Raw genomic sequence first — 19,785 nt, 5'->3', positions numbered from 1 at the left:
TTGTATGGCTAGTGCAAGGGAATAAATCTTACAGCAGTTTTTTTCTTTTTTCTTTTTTTAGCAGAATTAGTCTACAGAGAGCAAGTGCATGTTTTGGTTTATCTTTCACTTCCGGCTGCTGGTGTGGAAGTGATGGGCTAAAGAGTCACTTTTCTGCAGCTGTAGCTCGAGTGCCATTACATGCTGAGGCTTCCAGGAAGTTTCCCCACAAGGTCCTTGGGAGTTTAGAAGGCTGCAGGCATCTCAAAATGTGAAACAACCATGTGCCTCTAAAAGGGTGCTGAGTTTGGTGCTGTTCAGTTAAGTTCGTAAAGGACAGTTATATGTACTCACAAATAGAGGATGAGAAGGGACTGAAGAAGATGCTTGTTCAACAAGGCCTACTGAAGTCGTAGGAAGACTTTCAGTGGTTTTAGTGAATGAGCTCTTAGCCTAGAGAAGCAGTATACACAATTACATACATAACTAGGAGTAAACTGTTGGGCATGTTGACTTTGACAGGGCAGAAACTGATGCACTTAAATTGCAGTGAGGAGTGCTTATGTTAGACATTGTGGAAGACTTTCCGATATTCATAGTAGTCAGACATTGGACCAGACTGGTGGGGAAGTGGTGGAATAGCTAACACCGGAGTGTTTTAGGAAGATTAGACCGACAGCTGTCAGTAATGGTTTAGCTGGTACTGACCCTGCCTTGGGGTGGAAGGGATGGACTAGACAACCTCTGGAGGTCCCTGCTGCCTCTAACGTCTGTAATTCTCAGGATTTAAAATGGTTTTGCCAGTGGCACTGACTGCTTTCGATTGATGCAAGTTCTGAGTTTTTATCACGCCCATGTGCTACACATCATTCTCCAGTGTAATGAAAGCAAGGCGCGTGTATCAGAAAACAGGCTGGTATGTCCACTAATTCCCTCTTTTTTTTAGCTGGATGCAAAGCAGTCATCACCTACAACCAGGGAGTCAGGGGCGGCCGAATCATAGAGCTGAAGACAACTGTGGATAAAGCTGTAAGGAACTGTCCAAGCATCAAACATGTCTTTGTGGCTCAGAGGACAGAGAACAAAGTCCAGATGGGTGACTGCGATGTTCCCCTTGAAGAAGTATGTTGATGTTGGTAAACCTCGTCCATTTCCTCTGATATTTCTCAAATTATGTGGCATTTACAGTTTGGGGAGAGAACTGTGGTACTGTAATAAATGTAGGGATCAGCTAACACAGCTTGGGAAGAACTGAGGCGGGGCTGTTTAGAGCAAGTGCGTGAGAGACTAGCTGAATGTGTAGAGCATGCACACCTTTGACATTGGGCATTGTTCTTTGGTCTGCTGTGGACTGCACTGAGAATCTGCAGCCAAGGAAGATCAGGTGGTCTCTGTACTTTCCTTTCACATATGTGCTGGGTTAAAAGCCTATGAAACAGTTACTGCACTGCAGACTTGGCTTGCTAGTGTAGCCATCCCAGACTTGCCATCTTTGCTTCTGGCAGTGACTGGTCTTTGTCTCACTTCTGGAGCAGGTTTTCAGTGTGTGCTGAGTACCAGGCTTCTCTTCCTGTGCTGCCACTGTACCCCAGTGGGCTGATGGATATGGCTGTGTTACAGTGACAGCATGTGTACATCTCTGCAGTCACCTAGATCTGCAGATTCCCACTGGCACTCTGGTTAACTCCTTCCTGTAGGTCGAAGTGTTGGCTAGATCATCTTTCCCTCCATTTGTGGCTTTTGGACTTGAGTTCTGCACATGAAAAGGAGATGCTTTATAGTATCTGCTTTTCCTCCTCAGATGCATTGCCTTTATTTACAGTCTGCAGGGACAGTGAGTTGAAGCAGCTCAGTCTACAACTGATTAATTCCATCATGGACAGGGGCTATGTTGCTCCATTTTAGTAGTCTTGTAAACAGAGCTAAGACTTAAGGAATAAGTGCTTCCTGAGACCACTGATATCGTTGCTGTTACTGTCATACTGTGTTCAGACATGCTGTTATGGTTTGTGAGCTGCCATACATGTTGTCACTGCCAATTAGTCAAGTTCCAGAAGAGACTTAATACAGTCAAAGTATAATGGTTCTCCTATGATTTGGGGGGACAGTGATGGCTTGGGAATATTTGTAGCCTGTGCTGCCTGGAGAAGAAAAGAGTGGTCATTTTAATGTGTTTAGTTGTCATGCCTGGGACTCTGCAGCCTAGTGCAGAAGTAGTTTTATCAGTTTGCTGGCAGCAATAAGCAGAAAGTACTAATCACAGTAATGCCTGGAAATCACCCCTCTGCGGACAAGATAATTACTCAGGAGTCCCTGTGCTGGTCACATGAGATAGGCGAAAGGGTAGGCAACTAGCAGATAAGTTAAACAGGACAAGGTAGGTTTTAGTCAGAAATTGTCTTAATCCTTCTTACTCCACCAAGCTCATACTAAGTTTTTTTCCCCGAGTTTGCAGACAGCCTGAGGCTATTTATTGTTCTGACAGAACTGAGCTCACACCGTTGTCAATTGTAGGGTTAACTCTGACACGTAACAAGAATTCAACTGTTAGTGCCATTAACTGTGTCGTCACTGATATTTACAGCAGAAACATCTAGCTGTTGCGCTTGTCTCCCAGCTCATAGGTGCTTTCTGTCCTGTCCTACCTGTTCCATCTCTTCACTTCCCTACTCCTCAATGGCTTCTAGTTTGTCCCTCTGTAGGCAATTTTGTGTCCTTCATAAAAATTTCTGAGAAGCAATGAGAATGTGTGGCAGCGTGGAAAACAACAGTGATGGCATTCTGACTAGCTGACTCTTTTTCTCATTCATTCACACATCCCTTTTCTTAACTGAACTGCAGCTACTGTGCAAAAGCTTATACTAAAATTTAAGCTAAACTTGTGCTGGAGCACATGAGAACTTGATCTTAGTATCAAAAATTGGCAAGTCAGCCTGAACTGGCAGCATTGAAGGGTCACAGTAAATACCTGAGATGAGCAGGAGTGCTACAACTCAGAGGACAAGAATTAGGTCTGGCCCTGCCAGCTCTTCTAACCCTATTAACCTTCATTTATCAGACACTTCTAAACAATTGGACCTGTTGTTAGCAGTGTTCAGTTGTAAATACAGTGTGCTTACAGTGTATACTTTTTAAAAAAGCAGTAGCTAGACATCTCTTCAAAGAGCCACCTAGTAATCCTTGCAGGATTCATTATTCATGTAGGACAGTATGGGGTTTGAGAGAAGCAAGCCAGCTGTGCCTTTTTGCAGCCAGATGTTGAGCATCTGGAACACACAGTGATTACTGCAAGTTTGTATACAGCTAAGAGAAACATTCAACATCTTCCTGAAAAATTTACAGTCTGGGCGGACAAGCTATAGGAAGGGTGCTCTTCCACTGGAAGCAGAGTGCCGTTGTGCTGTTCATCTTGCCCTGGAAGAAAGGCTTTCTCCTGGTCTGTGTGTCATACAGGAAAACTTTTTAGTGATGGAGTTATACTTCCAATTCACAGCCTATCTTAATTCTAGAACTTTGCATCATTGTGGAAAGTGTAAGTGCCATTATCAGTTTCCCAGTCCCAGGTTCTTCAGATGTAGAAGATAAGTAGAAGGCTTAGAAGCAGCAGTGAGCAAGCACATGGTAGGCATTCTGGTATTGATGTCCAAAGTTTCACTGTCTGTTTTGGTCTGAAAATTTTCCTTGAAATCGCTATGTCTGTTGTTTTTCACAGTGCAGCTCTGTGCCACATCTTAGCTCCAGCTTCTGTTCTCTCTGGATCAAGCATACAAGGCAGGGCCGAAAGCTGGTTCTCATGCACTTTCATGCCGGGTCTAAGTGCTGATGAGAGGCAACATCCTTTCACAGTTCTTTGGAGCTGTGGCACTTACTGCTGAGTGTTTTTTGGATGTTGGCCCTCTGCAAGCACCATGGCTGCAAGGTGCAGTGACCCCAGACATCTTTTATAAAGCACGTTTTTTCCCCTTCTGCTGCTGGACTGAGCAAAAGCTGGGCCAAAAATTTGCTATGAACTAGCAGGAAATTACCTCCACTGCTCCAGTGGCTCTGACCCAAGGGGTGAGGAGAAGAATTCAAGTTTGGCTTCTCAGCCACCTGGTCAAAAGATGGAGTATAAGGAGGACAACAAAGGCAGGAGAGTAAAGCACAGAGGATGATAGGACACTTCTTCTCATAGGAAGAAGCAGTTAGATCAAATGCAGGATCAAACGGACAGGACAGTTAGCCGCTGCTGGGGCTAGGGAAGGCAGGTGGCCATGCAATTTAACTGTAGCAGTGCAGTTTTAAAAGAAAGCTACACAACAGGATCCAGTCAGCCTTGCTGCTGCTGTCAAGTGTGGCTCATGTTTGCAGCTGCACTTTGGTTTTCTAACAGCAGCTTTCAAGGGCTTGAAATGTAAGCTAGTGCCTACCCTTTTCTTCCTAAAGTGTTACTTTATCTGGCTCCTTCCCCTTGACTTCTGAGCATGGCAGAGGTATTCGTGGAGGGACTAGATGTTATGTGTTCGCAGGAACTTCTCCACAAGGTATGTAACCTCTATGAAACCTATGATCTATCCATGCACATTTGTGAGAGGGAAGCAGCAGTGGTAGTTCTTTTCCCTGGACACTGCTGCAATGCTTGCAGATGGAGTATTGACTGGCTCCATGCAGCCAAAGTCTTCCTCTCATTACTACTTTTTTCTTCCTTAGGAGATGGCCAAGGCAGCTTCTGTGTGCACTCCAGAGAGCATGGCCAGTGAAGACATGCTCTTCATGCTGTATACTTCAGGCAGCACTGGAAAACCCAAAGGAATTGTTCACACCCAGGCTGGATACCTGCTGTATGCTGCTCTCACACACAAGGTAGTTCAGATATAGCCCCTGGAAAAGGTTCACTTACCTTTTGTCACTATTAATGGGAGAGACTGATTGGTGGGGGCTGCTTGTATTCTATGTTAACTGCCTGATTGGCTTATTGTCTGTAATCATGCAGAAAAATGCCTGAGAACATATAATTAATCTTCAGGATTTGTTGCTGGAGAATATAATACTATGAAAACAGAGCCTAGAGGTATGAATAGAAAGAAACTGTGCTGTGCTGCTACTTTTGCATTTAAAGTGTGTTAGTCTTACAGGCCAAAATTTGCAAAGCCATTAAAGTGATGCATCTGAGGAGATCCAGGTAGGTACCTCACTGGCATTGGTAATGTGGATATTAGTGTATTAATTTTGCAGTGGGGTGCTGGCCTTTTTACTTTTATTGCAGAAAGGATCTGGGCTCTTAAAAACAACCACATTGCATAACACTTGTTTTCTGAAGATCAAAAATTACATACAAATTACGTACTTTTGTACTGATTTTCTATGTGATCTTGGCTAAATGCTTTATCCCCCTTTCTTTTGAAAAAAATGGTCACGGCTCTGCTTCCTGAGACTTCTGGTATGTGCTGTGCTTATTAAAAGCTAGCACTGAAAGGCAGACAGGATTGCTGTGGAAGATCTCCATCTGACCATGTTGGTATTGCCCTGTTTGTAATCACACACAATTCCTTCAGACATTTTATTTCTTTAGGCTGGTACAGTTGAATTTTCAGAAGGTTTGAATGTGATCCCTGCAAGTTTCAGACTTCTCTGCATTAAGACTATTGTTACATGTCAGCTTTTCCAAAGGACAGTGTGATTGCCAAGACATCTATTTGTTTCTCAGTCCAGAAGGAAAATCTTGCATGGTGGTGCAGACATTGAGGAAGGCATTGTATGCAGCTGCATTCCCTTTAGAGGTACTCTTGCCTGGCAGGGAAAGATACTTGCAAAGGTAAGCTGAGAATTACCTCTTTTAGGTAGAGGAATCAGCTGACCTGTATGGCCTTCCTGCCTGTGTAGTCTTTGATATTCTAACTTTGATTTTAGGGGAGAAGGTATGTCACATGCTCATGGGTTTTTTTGAGTTCTGATCTGCTTTCTTTGGTTTCAGACATAAAACTGATTCTGCCTTATGAGCCAGGACCTCTTCACCATCTGGTAGAAGGATTAGATTTACAGTGGGGAGCATTTTACATAACTGAGACAAGTCATTGAGTCCCCAAAGATGTTTACTTTGAATTTGATGAGCAGGGACAGGGGAGCATCTGGAAATGAATATGGAGAAGGAGCGATAGAGAAGCTGAGCAGCAGCTGAGAATGTTTCTCAGTAAATGTTTTACAGGAGCATATTAGTTTCTCCAGCTTTCTGATGGAAACCTGCTTGGATTCATGACAGGTCTGAGCCTCCAAGGCCTGCAGCTCCCCTACAGTTCCGGGTCAGCTCACCCATGTGGCCTGCCCTGTGTGGGCAACCTCAAGTATCCAGGGCTTTGGACTCTGGTTGTAGGCTTCAGTCTTGGCAGCTCCTGGTACAACCAGCTTCCCTGCTGCCAGGATGTTTGCAAAAGCAGTCAGGAGACTGAAAGACCTGGTGCCTCTGACTTGCTTCCTCATCTTGGGCTGGCCTTTGTCTGTGCTGCTGTGTCCTGTGTGCCTAGCTCCACTCACCACGCAAGCTCTCTTGCTCCCAAATGGACATATCCAAACCAGCACCTCACCTTTGAGCTCTTTGCACCTGCTGGTAGGAAGTCAGCTGGCCTTGCATTTATCTTTGCAGTATGTGTTTGACTACCAGCAAGGTGATGTTTTCGGCTGTGTGGCTGACATTGGCTGGATCACGGGACACAGCTATGTTGTATATGGACCACTCTGCAACGGAGCCACCTCTGTCCTGTTTGAAAGCACCCCAGTGTACCCTGACCCAGGTGAGGGAGTGGTGAGCAAAGGTTTTGCTAGACATGGCAGTATAACACGGGAAAAGGAGATTTAGAAACCTGTCCAGTGTCACCTGCCTACTCAGGGAATGTAAGCTCTTTTTCTTTGGAACATGTGACTGTAACATTCAGGAACATCTGTGCATCCAGGGTGGAAAAAAAAGGTGCCATTAGTTTTCCTCTGTACTCACAGTAGTCACAGCTTTAGCTCTAGCTGTTAACCTTTGCATTGAGCATTTGTGGCAGTATGTGTTCCACTGCTAGACAAATAAATGGGCTGTTTGGGATCTCGCAGGTCGTTACTGGGAAATGGTACAAAGGTTGAAAATTAATCAATTTTACGGAGCACCTACGGCTATACGCTTGCTGCTGAAGTATGGAGATGAGTGGGTGAAGAAATATGACAGATCTTCCCTAAAGACCCTGGGATCAGGTGAGAGGCATGAAATCTTCCTCTGAAAAAGACAGAGGATTCTAGCAGATAAGAATAAAGATACCAGAGGAGCTCAGCTGACTGAATGGGATAAGGTTCAAAATAGATGATAAAACAGGTTCCCCATATGGCTTTTCAGACAAAGTCTCAGCAGAAGGAGAAAGAAGCTGAAGATGGTGCCATTGCACTTTAGTGTGATTGTCCATTTCCTAGCTTTTTTGCCAGATTGTGTTGTTAGCTGAAAAGATTTACCTACTGGTAAATGGCATCGTTTTGAACTTTGAACTGGTCTAGGTGGCCCCAGCATCATTTTCCTGTATTATTCTGGATTCTGGAGGTTCTCATATATGGCCTGCATTGATTAATTACTTTCAGTGAGATTTCTTGCTTGCCTTTAGACCTTTTTGGAACACCCAAGTCCATTGCATAGTGCATTGCAGTCTTTGCACAACTCAGCAAAAATGCTGTAAGCATTTTGATTAGAGATCATGCAATTGTCATGTTGTGCACAGCAAGGGAGAATGAACTGCCTGCAACTCCGTGCGTCTCACTCTCTTTCCTTTCTTGTTTTGGATCTAGTGGGAGAGCCCATCAACAACGAAGCTTGGCAGTGGTTCTATCATGTGGTGGGAGACGGACGCTGCACCCTCGTTGACACGTGGTGGCAGACAGGTAAAAGGCATCCTCAGAGAGTGTGCAGGCCTAACCGTTGACAGGGAGGTCTTGGTGGGTAGAGAAGGTTTAATGCATTTCACCTTGACCTGAAGAGCCTGCCAAAAACACCCTCCTGGTATTTTGATCAGATTTTGAAAATCACTGGTAAGTTTCAGTGCATAATAGCATATAATAGCAATAGCAATGTTTGTGTTTTTTTCCCTCTGGAAATCTTCTTTGATATTTTGAATGATGGAAAATCTCAAGCAGTTCTAGAAACAGAAGGCAGAAAAGGAATTCCTGGGCAGAGTTGGGAGAAGGCAGCTTGGATTGGAAACCTGCTGGAAATTATTTTTACAACTGGCCTGACCTTGATATGGTCTTATCATGAAAAAGCTTTTATAGTACCATATTGCCATAAACTGTACTTGTATGTGCTTTGTTTGCTTTCCCTGAGAAAGATCAGAGTAGCAGGGAAAACTGAGCTGTGTAGTCAAAGGTGCTAGTTTAACTATGCTGGCTGATTGAAAAGGAATCAGCTAAAGCTTGTTGGCTGTGCATCAGGTGGACATGGAGACAAGGGCTGTTATCCAGCAGGGATGATTGGGTGCACCCTCTCTCAGGAGCAAAGGGAATTAGTATGTTGTAGTTGCTTTGGCCCTGCACCTTTGACGGTTTGGAAAGGAGGATTGCACCTCTGTTTTGGCAATGTGTTCAGCCTGGTTCTGCGTGTTCAGTGAAGTCAGTGTCAGTTAAGGTCTGGTTTCCATTTACAGCCTGCTCGACAGAGGGACTGGGGTAGCTGGCCATGGTCTCAGATCCCTGTCAAGTTGCAGCAGGAAAATCGCTCACAGCTGGTTCCTGCCTCCTCATCTCCCGGCCAGCAACATATTGTTCACAGTGCAGACCTCTGGCTCCTTGCTCACTTGGACGTCAGACAAAGCTGCTCGCTCTTCTCTGAGAGAGAGAGGCTGCTATGCTGCCTAGTGGGGCCCAACCCTTGGAGAAGCCCTGCAGGCCTTTCCCAGCTACTTCAGCAGCAGGTCCTCTGTTCTGGGCACTGATATTGAGAGTTGCTAAAGTCCTCTTGAATGCTGTTTCCCAAAATCTTGCTGGAAATATGTCCTTGTCAAGTGCCAAGCCACACAGTCTGTCACTGCTACCAGACTCTCTCTTCAGGATCCCTATGGCCAGTCCCAGCTCTCAATGTGATGAGCTAGTTTCTGGCACACAACCAAGTCCCATTTAATCCAGATCAGATGTGCAGACTTTTTACTTTCAGATTTAAAATAAAACAGCCTCAGAATTCAGAGCAGCAGTTCTACGTACTACCTACTTCAGTTAGTAATCTCTTAAACCATCTGGGTTCTCACATGCTGAGAAGAAGAAACTCTGGCTGGCTGCAAGCTACATGCTTTCCTCCTCTCACTGATCTGAGATAAAACACAGTGGAAAAACAGTTGATTACTGTACAGTGATGGAGATGAGACATAATCTTTTTTGCCTCCAACATTTTTGGTTTTAGCTTAAGTTACTGATAGGGTTACAGTGGGGTAGGTCTCCTAAACATTTTTTCCCTCTAAGATCTTTCCCTTTAAGATCTTAAGTTAAACTGTATTTTTCCTGTTTTTTCTGAGCAACACTGTCAGGTGAGAGATTGAAGAACTTTTGCTGGACAGCCTGTAAATGCAGAGTGCTTGATGCTTACCTTGAACTGGGCATAGATTTGCAGGTGAACAATTACCAGCTCCCAGAAGCATAATATAATGATAGATGTTTATGGAATTGATTTGGCTAGAAAGTAGAATCAATCTTCCTCCACAGTTGATGCTCCCAATAGAAAGGAAGCCAAATTAATCATGGAAAGATTATATATGCCATTTGGGCATAAAGAGAGTGTGGAAAGAGATCATAGAAGCAGTTTGATGGATGCTGCTTATGGTGCTGCAGTGTCACCTCTCTCAAACAATTTCAATACAGCTTGTTAATTGTACTGTTGCATGCAGTGTCCTCTACAGTATATTGCTTTCCAAAGCAGCAACATGTTACCCAATAATAAAGCCCAGGAGTCATAAAGATCAGCAAATGATGATTTAAGAATCCATTTGAAAGTTTTCGGATGAGCAGATGAGTGAGACAGAGATTATAAAAAGCAATTTAAGTGGTGTGGTATGTGCTGATGAGAGAGGCAGAAAATTTCTATGACTCTTAGTGCTAAAACGTTAGATAGCAATATCTGTGCTATGATTGACAGTAATAGGATCAAAGCTGTGTTTGAGTTTCAGGTCTAGTTCAACACAATGCAGAAGAGACACTAGATATTTTTACTTTTGTTGTTGGTTTTATAACAAAAATACAGCTATTGTATGCAGAACAGTGTGTATGTAGTGTGTATCAAGTAACAGTATGTATCAAGAACAAGAGCTGTTCTTGAGAGACATTTCTGAAAAGGCCCTGGAAATTTTGTTGTTGGGTTCTTACATGGACACTGTCTTACAGCATTTTAAATGGGGCCAGTGTGGCATTGCTGGATTCCCTCCTGAAGTAGACAAAGGCAGACAAGCCAATCCAGGTGTGGTGGTTTAAGAAAATGGTCACGGAGGGCTCATGTTCTGCCCTGCTGCCGGAAGTGATTTACTTACAGCAGAAGGGAACCTGTTTCTATGCATCACCTGCCTTGCCTGGACTCTGCTGTCCTTGCTTAAACTTCAGGTGGATTTGCACCAAGGTGACAATGTGGGAGCAAATAAAGTGTAAGCAGAGCTTTCCTTCTGCCAGCTATGCCTTTGAGGAGACAGTCTTTGGCAGGGCAGGACAGAGCCTACTACTTTAAGACTTGCTGTCATCTGTCAGTGGCTAAAATTGGTACTTTTAAACCAGTTTAGGAACATTCACACATGTTTGCATAGGTCTTAACTATTCAAATTATTTTTAAAGCACCCCTGGCACCACGCAGCTGCCTCTGGAATGTGACTTTGCTGATGTGCAATCAGCTGCAAGTTGTGTAGGATGTGACAAAATCCATGTCAAAGCATAGCTTACAGTGCTGTGTTCAGAATGCGTACTTACTTAGGAAGAGCAACCATCACTTTGATCAGTTTCCCTGCTCTGACACAGGTTTTGTCTGTGCAAACAAAGAGAACAAAGAGTGTCTGGGTTTGGGTTATTTTTCTGAAATTGAAAAAAATCAAGATGACCTTTTCACAATGAATAAAACATGTGACATGGATGCTTGTCCATCAATGAAACGTGTATTTTACATGCTATCTGAAAGCCGCATCTGAAACTGGTTTCTGCAAGTCTGGAGCACAGGTTTGCTTAGAGAGACCTTTTCTCATAGCCATGTCAGGGCAGCTGAGAGGCAAATTCAGCCCTTCCAGCCCCTGGTTTCAGTTTCGACCGCCTCAGCAAAGCAAGTGAAGCAATGCACTTTAACAGTGGCAGAACATTTCTTTATTTATAGAGGTCTGTTCTTTAAAACCTAATGCTCCTGTGTTTTTTTTTCTCCTCTCCTGTGTCTCTGAATTAGTTTTAGAATAGAAAAGATCTGATTAAGGTTGGAAACTGATTTAATGTGCTTCCCAGCAAGAGTGATGAAGAATGATTAAAACTTTCAATTTTGAGTAGAAGATAATCTCAGCCTGCCTGTAAAGGGTGGGTTATTCTCATTCTATGTAATAACAGTAATTCAGGCTCCTAAAATGCTTTTCATACTATCCTGTAGAGTGCTGTAAAAACAGCACAGGGAGATAAATCCCCGATGTGCTTATACTTTTCCTGTAAAATCCCATGTGGGGTAGTCCCAAGTACCATCCCCACACAGCCCTGTTGACCTGAGAAGAAGCTGCAAGGGTGTGAGTATGCATTAGAGGTCCCTGTATTCATTGCTAGTTGGTGGCCGGAAGAATGGATTTATCTGTGAGCCTGACTTAGGGACAGATTTTGGGAATAGAGCATGTGGACTGAACCGATGGGCTCTTCATTGTGCCTGTTTGATTTGCCATGGATGGGACCATGGGAAGGTTGTTGAACACACACATTGTGTCTGCTGCTGCAGGGTCCGCAGACCTCCTGGTGCAAAGCCAACTTCTATAGCCTGTGCAGTGTTCCTCTCTGAGCCCTTGAAGAGTTAAGCTGGAAGTTAGTGGTCTTGATGCTCTGTGGCTTGGGGAGCTGCTCTTCCCTTGAGGCAGCTGCTTAGCCCTGCTCTGTGGTTTGTCACCACTGTACACAGGAGCAGCTGATCTGTGCAGCCAGCACTGAATAAGGCACAACACAAACAGGGAGTATGAATAGCTTTCAGTCAAACTCACCAAAAAGGGGATCTTTCTGCTCCCTACCTGCTAAAATGTGTCTTGCAGATAGGGTAGGCCTGGGTGGTGTCAGCCTGGCTTGCCAGACTTTTTTCTATGCATGAGCGTTTTTGGTGTTCATTAGAGACCTCTTAGTTTCTCGAGTTTGTGCTGCTTTCAGATAGCTGCGCTGAATAGTGTGGCACAGTTTCTTTACAGTATCTCTTACTTGCAAGGGGCTTCCCTATCCTCTTCTTTAATCAAGAAGAGCTGACACTTGTTTTCATCCGGCATCCAATGGGCACCAAACATTTTATTTTTCATTATTCTTCCAGAAACTGGTGGCATCTGCATTGCCCCACGGCCTTCAGAGGAGAAAGCTGAGATTGTTCCAGCTATGGCTATGAGACCCTTCTTTGGAATTGTGCCCGTGCTGATGGATGAGAATGTGAGTTGGGGCTCACACAAAGAGAAGCTGCTGCATGCTTCTGTCTTAATCACCTTTCTGTTGGCAGAGGAAAAGGATCTAGGAGGGTGTTTGTTCCTCCATTAAAATGGTACAACAGATGAGAAATTTATATATCCCAGCATATCTCAGATGCCTAGAGAGATTGTCAACTGGGTGTTGCAAGCTGTCTGAAAATCTCTGGAGGTGTGTTTGGATTTTAGGCCCCACTTTTATCTTCTTTCACTGCTTCTGATTAAGAGCTGCTGCTTCCATTTGTGAGAGCAGTCAGAAATCACACAGCTCCTTGGAAACCAGGGAGCTATACATGGACGTCCAGTGACATGGCAAGGCTAGAGCAGCCAACAAGGCTGATGGAGTTTTCCAAGTGAAATGCTAGACGTGAGTCCCTGCAGCTGTGGATGTCTGTGAGAGAACTGATGCTGGTCCATGAAGCTGTGCTAAGCGATCCCCATCTACACTCCAGTGCCCTGTTAAAGAGTAAAATGTGGAATCCTTTTAGCAAACTATTTAATAAGGGGATGTGGCAGTTCACAAAAGCTAAAGGAGAAGCATTTCCCTGCTAGCCTCATCCCAGGCATCCTCTGGCTGCTGGACACATATGTGCTGTCATCTCTTCTGGCCTTCCCCTCTGGAGAATTGCAGGACTCACTTTTCTTTTAGTCTGATAACTGTCCTATCTGCTGTGCTGCTGGCCTCAGGGTGAGGAAGGCATGACACAGATGGTTTGTAGTAGTTCGGCTAGTGAATTTGTTTTCTCCACACGTGGCCCTCCACTTGCAGTCTGCACTGAGCAGTGGGGTGATTCTTGCTAGATCAATGACTCAGAAGCACTTGCTTTTTTTATTTTGCACACCTGATCATCCTGCCTGTGCTTGAACCTGCAGGGAAAGGTTATAGAGGGCAATGATGTGTCTGGTGCGCTCTGCATTGCCCAGCCATGGCCTGGCATGGCCAGAACCATCTATGGAGATCACCAGCGATTTGTTGATGCCTATTTCAAAGCCTACCCAGGTAAGGAGTGTGTCAAGGGAAGGCAGTTTGCCCTGCAGTATAAGTGCACTAAGTATTTTCAGCAGTGCTTTGTGATCTTCCTGTACCAGAGCCAGCTCTTGGGGGTTGCTGAAATTTGTTGTGTCACATGTTGCAAACATTCACTATATGGTCCTAGATGGTGTTGACCCTTTTAGCTGTCAAAAGAGAATGTATTATTTAGAAAATTGTAATGCCTAGAATACAAGCCCAGATACTCTTTCTTTGGGGCCATTTAGTGTTTCACTGGGAGATAGGAACATAGAATGGGAAAGTACCTCCTGTGTTACTGAATCTCATGCTTGCTGTGACAGCTTCTATTGCATCCTTCCTTTTTAAACATGGTCAAATTGTATGTGGCAAGTAATTAGAAGTGGCAGGGGAAAATCTTTGTGGGAGATTGGACAAAACCACTGTCTTCCCTCAGGGGAGCAGCTGAAAGGGCTTGGGAAACATTGAAGATAGAAAAGAATCAGAGAGACAATCCTCCAAGTTGTGCAAAATGGGGCAGAAAGTGAGAATGGGAAACTGATATGGAAGACATCAAATGAACCCATATCTCATTATTCACTACATGTTTGCATCTGAAATCCTAGTGATATTTAAAATAGGCTGACAGTTCCTCAATTTGGAAGGGTGGGAGGCATAACTGAAGGTCCATGAACTAGCCAGTAATAGGTCCTGGCAAGATCTGCCTTCAGATTTCACAGCCCCAGCTGCCTGTTGCTTGCACTGTTACTATCTGCGGCTGACAAGTGTCACAGGAACAGTTCAGATGTGGATGTGGCTCTGGTGAAGAGCCCACACAATCTGTGTCACCAGGCATGCCCTCAGTGACACTGCAGGGTATTGGAACCACTGGGTTGGGTCTTTTTCACTCTCTTGTGGATGGGTTGCAAGTGTCTGATTTCTGGGTCCAGAGAGAATTTTTCTTTGTGAAGCAGTGTCTTTTGGAAAAGATTCTCCTAGCCACCTCCCAGAGCTTGTGTTAGCTGGGCTGTTGACAGTACAGCTGGCTTTGTGTATACTGCTGTGTGGTCAGGCTTCCACAGAGATTGCAGAGCTTAGTATAGAAGTGTAAATGTGCTCTTAATAAGCAGCAATAAGAAGCTACTGTGTCCCAGAAGAGAAAGCATGGGGAGGGAGGTCAGGCAGTTTCTGTTCCCAGATCTGTCACTGTCTCCCTGTCTCTCTGCCTTTCTGTAAGACAACCATTTGTGATCCATGGAGTACCCAGTGTTTACAAGGTGTTAGAAGCAAATCCCCGTGGTCCAGAATTCAGCAGTCTCTCATCAAATTGAGATTTTTCATCAGAAGTTTTAAACTCTCCAAACTTCATGCCTATCCCTATCTTTATTCACCTAATCTGTATGCTGGAAAGGGACCTTTGTCTGGGATCTGTATCTTCATAGCCAGAAGGGAAAATGACTTTTCATCAGTCCCAGTAGAAATTATTTAAAAAAAATGGCAATATTGCCATGTATAAAATCTAATAGAACTGTTTCCTTTCAGCTGAACAACTACAGTGTGCCATGAGAACTGAGGATTAGTTAGAGGCACATCTGAGTTTGAATACCTGCCTATGGCGTGATGGCAGATGGCATTTGAAATGGTTTTACCTTCAAGCTCTATGCACTAAGCCTGGGCACGTAGTTTCTGTGCCCAGCATGTGGGCATGCACAGTGTAGGGAGCTGAGAGAGCTCTCCTTGGTTGTATAAATTCAACAGAGCGTCACTGTGTAATAACAGTTGTGTTGTTGGGCTTAGATCTACCGCAGTGACATCAGCTAGTGATTTCTGCTGATGGCATACAGTGATTTTGCACATCTTGGCAGGGATCTGAGCTCCACTATCTTGGTGTTGCCTAGGCACTTAGTAGGAGCCAGCACTGGCAAGGCAGAGCACATGAAAGTAGGGGGTGGCAGAGAGAAGTGGGTAATGACATGTGACAGGGTATGCTGCCCTAAGCTTAGGAGACCCAGTGTGCTGCCGGATTCACATACCCTCCTAGCTGTCCTGGAGCATGGTCTGTCTTGCATCCAAGCCTGAAGCGATATGCTGATCACTTATGTCTTTACTGTAGGTTACTACTTCACAGGAGATGGTGCTTACAGGAATGAGAAAGGCTATTACCAGATAATGGGGCGCATGGATGATGTCATTAACATCAGCGGACACAGGCTCGGGACGGCAGAGGTAGAAGATGCTATGGTAAGTTGTAGGCAGAGAGCGGTCCCATGACAGGGCAGATCAGCAGGAGAAGGTAGGCCCATTGAAAGAAACTGTATGATTTTATGCCAGTGCAGAATCTGGTTAGTTTGGAGTAACAGCATGGCCTTTCAACCTCTCCCCCTCCACACATACAGCTTGATGCATAATGAATAGTGAATATGCAGAAGGAAACAGTCCTCTTAGTAAGCAGATCGCAAACAGGCTAGGGAGCGAGGAGTCATGCCATGGGCAGTCCCTGCAGTTGAGCCATCAGAGCTGCATTTCCTCTCAGTGGCTTTGTACTATTGCAGTTGTAATTGTGGATGCTAGTGGAGTCTCCGTATGGAACAGGCTGTCCTGTTTGTTCCATCCCCTGAGCTAACAACTAACCTTTCCTTCCCAAATCTGTGGTTCTTGCTCGTCTGTAGTAGCTGAGTATGCCTGAGCATTCAGCAGTGTTAAATTTGAAGCAGCCTTGATTCATGTCAGCTGTGCAACTAGCCTATCACTTAGAGAGAAAATGATATTAGCTCAGGGAATTGAAAACAAAAAGTCTTCAGAGGATTTATCTTCAAAGCTTGACCTGAATATTTATTTCTATATTACGTGTCTTGCTTGCAAATGGCACTTAGATGTAACAGTTGATAAATCTGAGCTGTGTTTACATGGCAGATAGGATTCTATGGTCTCCTCTGTGAATGAATTTCTTGGCTGTGTTGTGTGGAGTTCCAATCAGGGCTGTAGGATCCAGTTCCTCTCCCACTATATGTATGTGTGTGTATGTACATATATGTATTTACATATTTATGTTGCTCTGCAACATTTTCTTTCATATTTTAATCTAATTTAAAACAGCATAATCCAGTGTTGGTGTGGGATTCAGATCTGCTGTTTCTCCCAGTCTGTACAGCCACACCATCTTCTTACTGCAGAAGAGTGTCAATTTAAATTCTGAAGAGCAGCAGAGTAAATCGCTGTTGTGGAGCATTCAGCAGAACAACCTTTCCTCCCCTTGCTGGAAGACAAAGAGGCCTGATTTTTCCTGTCTTCTTCTGTGCTTTGGGCACTGATACTCCGGTGAATTGTGGACTGCAATACTGGCAGCTTCACATTTCCTCTGCTGGAGACAGTTCCCTGTGGCACAGGGCAATTCAGGACTGGTTTTACTTGGGATTTGGCCATGGCCAGCCACCACTTGGTGAAACTGTAGCCAAGCACACACAAGAGCACAGACAAAGAAAAACAAAGCAGTTTTTAAGCTGGTGCAAATTCAGCTTGGTGTGCACTGGGCTTAGCACTGTACGTAAGAACGTGTATTTCTGTGTTTGAAAACAGGGCTACTCCAGTGAGTAAATGCTACTCTTAGGACGTGGCTGTGGTCACATCAGCTGACCATGCAGAACAAAGGTAGGATCTAGCATTCCTGTTGTGTTTAGAGCAGGATCTGGCTAAGGCAAGACTGACAAGCTCCTCAGCGATGTGGCAAGGTATTTTGTTCCTACAGTGGCTGGCACAGACTCTGCAGGGCTTGAACCAGTTGTTACACTCTGTGTATTTTTGTTTTCCTTTTTGTGAAGGCTGATCACCCGGAAGTCCCTGAGACAGCTGTGATTGGGTATCCACATGAGATCAAAGGAGAAGGTATGTGAAAAGCAGCGTCTGATGTGACACATACATATGCGTTACTTAATTTCTAACCTGGGCTGTCTGTTGGGTGTGGCCTAGGGAACAGGAGGCCAGCTATCCATCTCCTTAGGTTGACTGGTATGGCTTTGCCATGTATGTAGATACTGTGTGTTTACATACATATTATGTATGTATATAAAAAGAATTGAGAGAGCAATACCTGCCCCAGCTTGGGGACATACAGTTACTTTCATGGCTCTCTTTGGCTCTTTCATGGCTGCAGAACTGATCTTTGTTGGCCAGGTTTTGATCCCAATTACACTTTGGCATTTTCTGTTCAATTGTCATTGTCCCTGACATTACAGTCTGGTCCACAGATGCTGGGACAAGGCCAGGCTGTCATCTGGGGGCTGGAGTCTTACTCCCTTCCTTTGTAGACAGGATTTTCTTGGGAACATCAGAATGACTTGACACCTGCCTCCTCATTCAAGTGAATGTCCCTCCTCTTGGCACTTTTGTCAGCCAGGTTCTAATATGAGGTATATGACTTTTGCTTGTTTTTCTTCCAGGTGCCTTTGCTTTCATAGTGGTAAAGGAAGAGACAGCTCATAAAGATCGTATCAAAGAAGAGCTCAAAACCATAGTGGCTTCCAAGATAGCAAAGTATGCTGTGCCTGACCACATTCTGGTAAGTAGGAGACTGTAACCAGGACCAGGAGCAGGAATAGCCACATTTAACAAGTCTCGCCCTCCTATCTGCAGAGCTTTTTTTTTCCTCTCTCGGAGGGGAAAGGAACAGTAAAACTAAACTAACTAGAGGGATCCCTGGGTAGTGGAGGGCATGTAGGTGTAGTTGTTTTAATATGCTCCTTCTGCGTGACTGGGGATCAGCAGGGACTCAGAGGGGTGGCTAGAATATTGCAGCTGCTCCAGCTTGCAGAGTAGTTTCTCCATGGGGCTGCTGCAGAGTGTGTTTTAGAGCAACCCTGAGGCTGCCTGTCTGGGCCAAATATTGAACAACCATTTAAATAGGTTGCACAGAGAGGGCTTGAGAGCACCCTTCTTGGGAAGAGCTCTCGCAGAAGGGAGCCCCAGGCCCACCCTGTGCCTTAAGGTATGCTTGTTGTTCCTGTTGACCATGTTGCAGCATTACTGCTCCATACAGTTCTTGTCCTCAGCTAACCCCATGCTGAAGCAACATAGCACTGATCTCTATGACCCTGTGGAAGGGATCAGATAAAACCCTGCAAATTGTAGAGAAAGATCACAACCTCCAATGCCACTGAAGGGCAGAATGATGCTTTCCACCCCTCACCTATTTTGCATCAATATTTAGCATCAATACAAAGTCCATGAGCACAGGCTGTTTCTGTTGCATAGCTCTGAGAGCTGTTCAGCCTGATTCTGAGGGCACTGATGAAATCGGGGCTCTGATTAAGCCTGATCACCTCCCAGCACCTCCCTTTGCAAGCAGTTTGGAGTGAGTGCAGAAAGCTGCCCCTCAGCAACCCCACTGAGGCCCATCTGCATCCATCCCCCTCTCCACTACCTGCCTGGAAGTAGCCACATGACCACTTACTAGAGGGGCTCTGCTTTACAAATGTGCTGGAAAGGTGGACCCTGAGATACAGGTTATGAAATACAACAGTAGTGGGTGAGGGTGGCTTATTCAAATTGGAACAACCTAGGACATATTTCATGTAATGGGGCAGCTCCCAGAACTTGCAGCTGTTCGCTGCAGTAGTAACCCTGCTTCACTGTGTTGGCTGGGCATAGATCTAACTGCTGCACAGTTGCCATGTAGCACAGGCAAAGGGGCCAGCAGTACAGCCTCAGCTTAAAAGCAGTACTTAAGGGAAAGGGGGAGGCAGGCCCTTGCTTCTAGCTTTCTTCATAACAGCTCTTATCAGCAAAGAAGCTGACTTTGGACTCAGCCAGCTAGACTCTTTAACTTAGACAACTAAACTCTTAGAAGGAGAAAGTGCTTCAGGCCCTGACAGCAGCCCCGCCTCTCAGCAAAGTGTGTCCCCCTCATCTTACAAAGGTCTGGGTTTGGAGGGGTACATTCTGTGAGATGGCACATGTACACTGTCTGCCAGTTTCCAGGAGAGTTCCTCAGGTTTGTGTCCCTGCCAATCAGTGAGATAGTGAGGCCCTAAATGAGTTCAAAGTCCAAAATCTGCTTTACATGATACTCTGGCTGCCCTCTCACCATGACTGTGGGCAGAGATTGGCTGGCAGTGGAAAGGGTCCTGAAGAGGAGGCTTTAAGAGGAATATGTGAAAGACTGGATGGACTGGATCTTCATGGATCCTG

The 19,785-nt window shown here is 44.9% G+C and overlaps 1 protein-coding gene across 1 annotated transcript in view; it reads left to right on the top strand.

Annotated features, from left to right (window-relative positions):
* ACSS1 (acyl-CoA synthetase short chain family member 1) overlaps window positions 1-19,785 on the top strand; it is a 43,143-nt gene that overhangs the window by 16,049 nt on the left and 7,309 nt on the right. The window contains exons 4-13 of the mRNA XM_026104227.2: window positions 926-1,101; window positions 4,669-4,821; window positions 6,599-6,746; window positions 7,051-7,188; window positions 7,768-7,860; window positions 12,470-12,582; window positions 13,488-13,614; window positions 15,716-15,843; window positions 17,421-17,484; window positions 18,039-18,157. Of these exons, the coding sequence (XP_025960012.2) occupies window positions 926-1,101; window positions 4,669-4,821; window positions 6,599-6,746; window positions 7,051-7,188; window positions 7,768-7,860; window positions 12,470-12,582; window positions 13,488-13,614; window positions 15,716-15,843; window positions 17,421-17,484; window positions 18,039-18,157 (1,259 nt within the window). The remainder of the gene's footprint in view (window positions 1-925; window positions 1,102-4,668; window positions 4,822-6,598; window positions 6,747-7,050; window positions 7,189-7,767; window positions 7,861-12,469; window positions 12,583-13,487; window positions 13,615-15,715; window positions 15,844-17,420; window positions 17,485-18,038; window positions 18,158-19,785) is intronic.

The sequence above is a fragment of the Dromaius novaehollandiae genome, chromosome 3 (assembly GCF_036370855.1).
Source record: "Dromaius novaehollandiae isolate bDroNov1 chromosome 3, bDroNov1.hap1, whole genome shotgun sequence".
NCBI lineage: Eukaryota > Metazoa > Chordata > Aves > Casuariiformes > Dromaiidae > Dromaius > Dromaius novaehollandiae.
The sequence above is the reverse complement of the archived record's forward strand: the minus strand, read 5'-3'. Positions and strand labels throughout refer to the sequence as shown.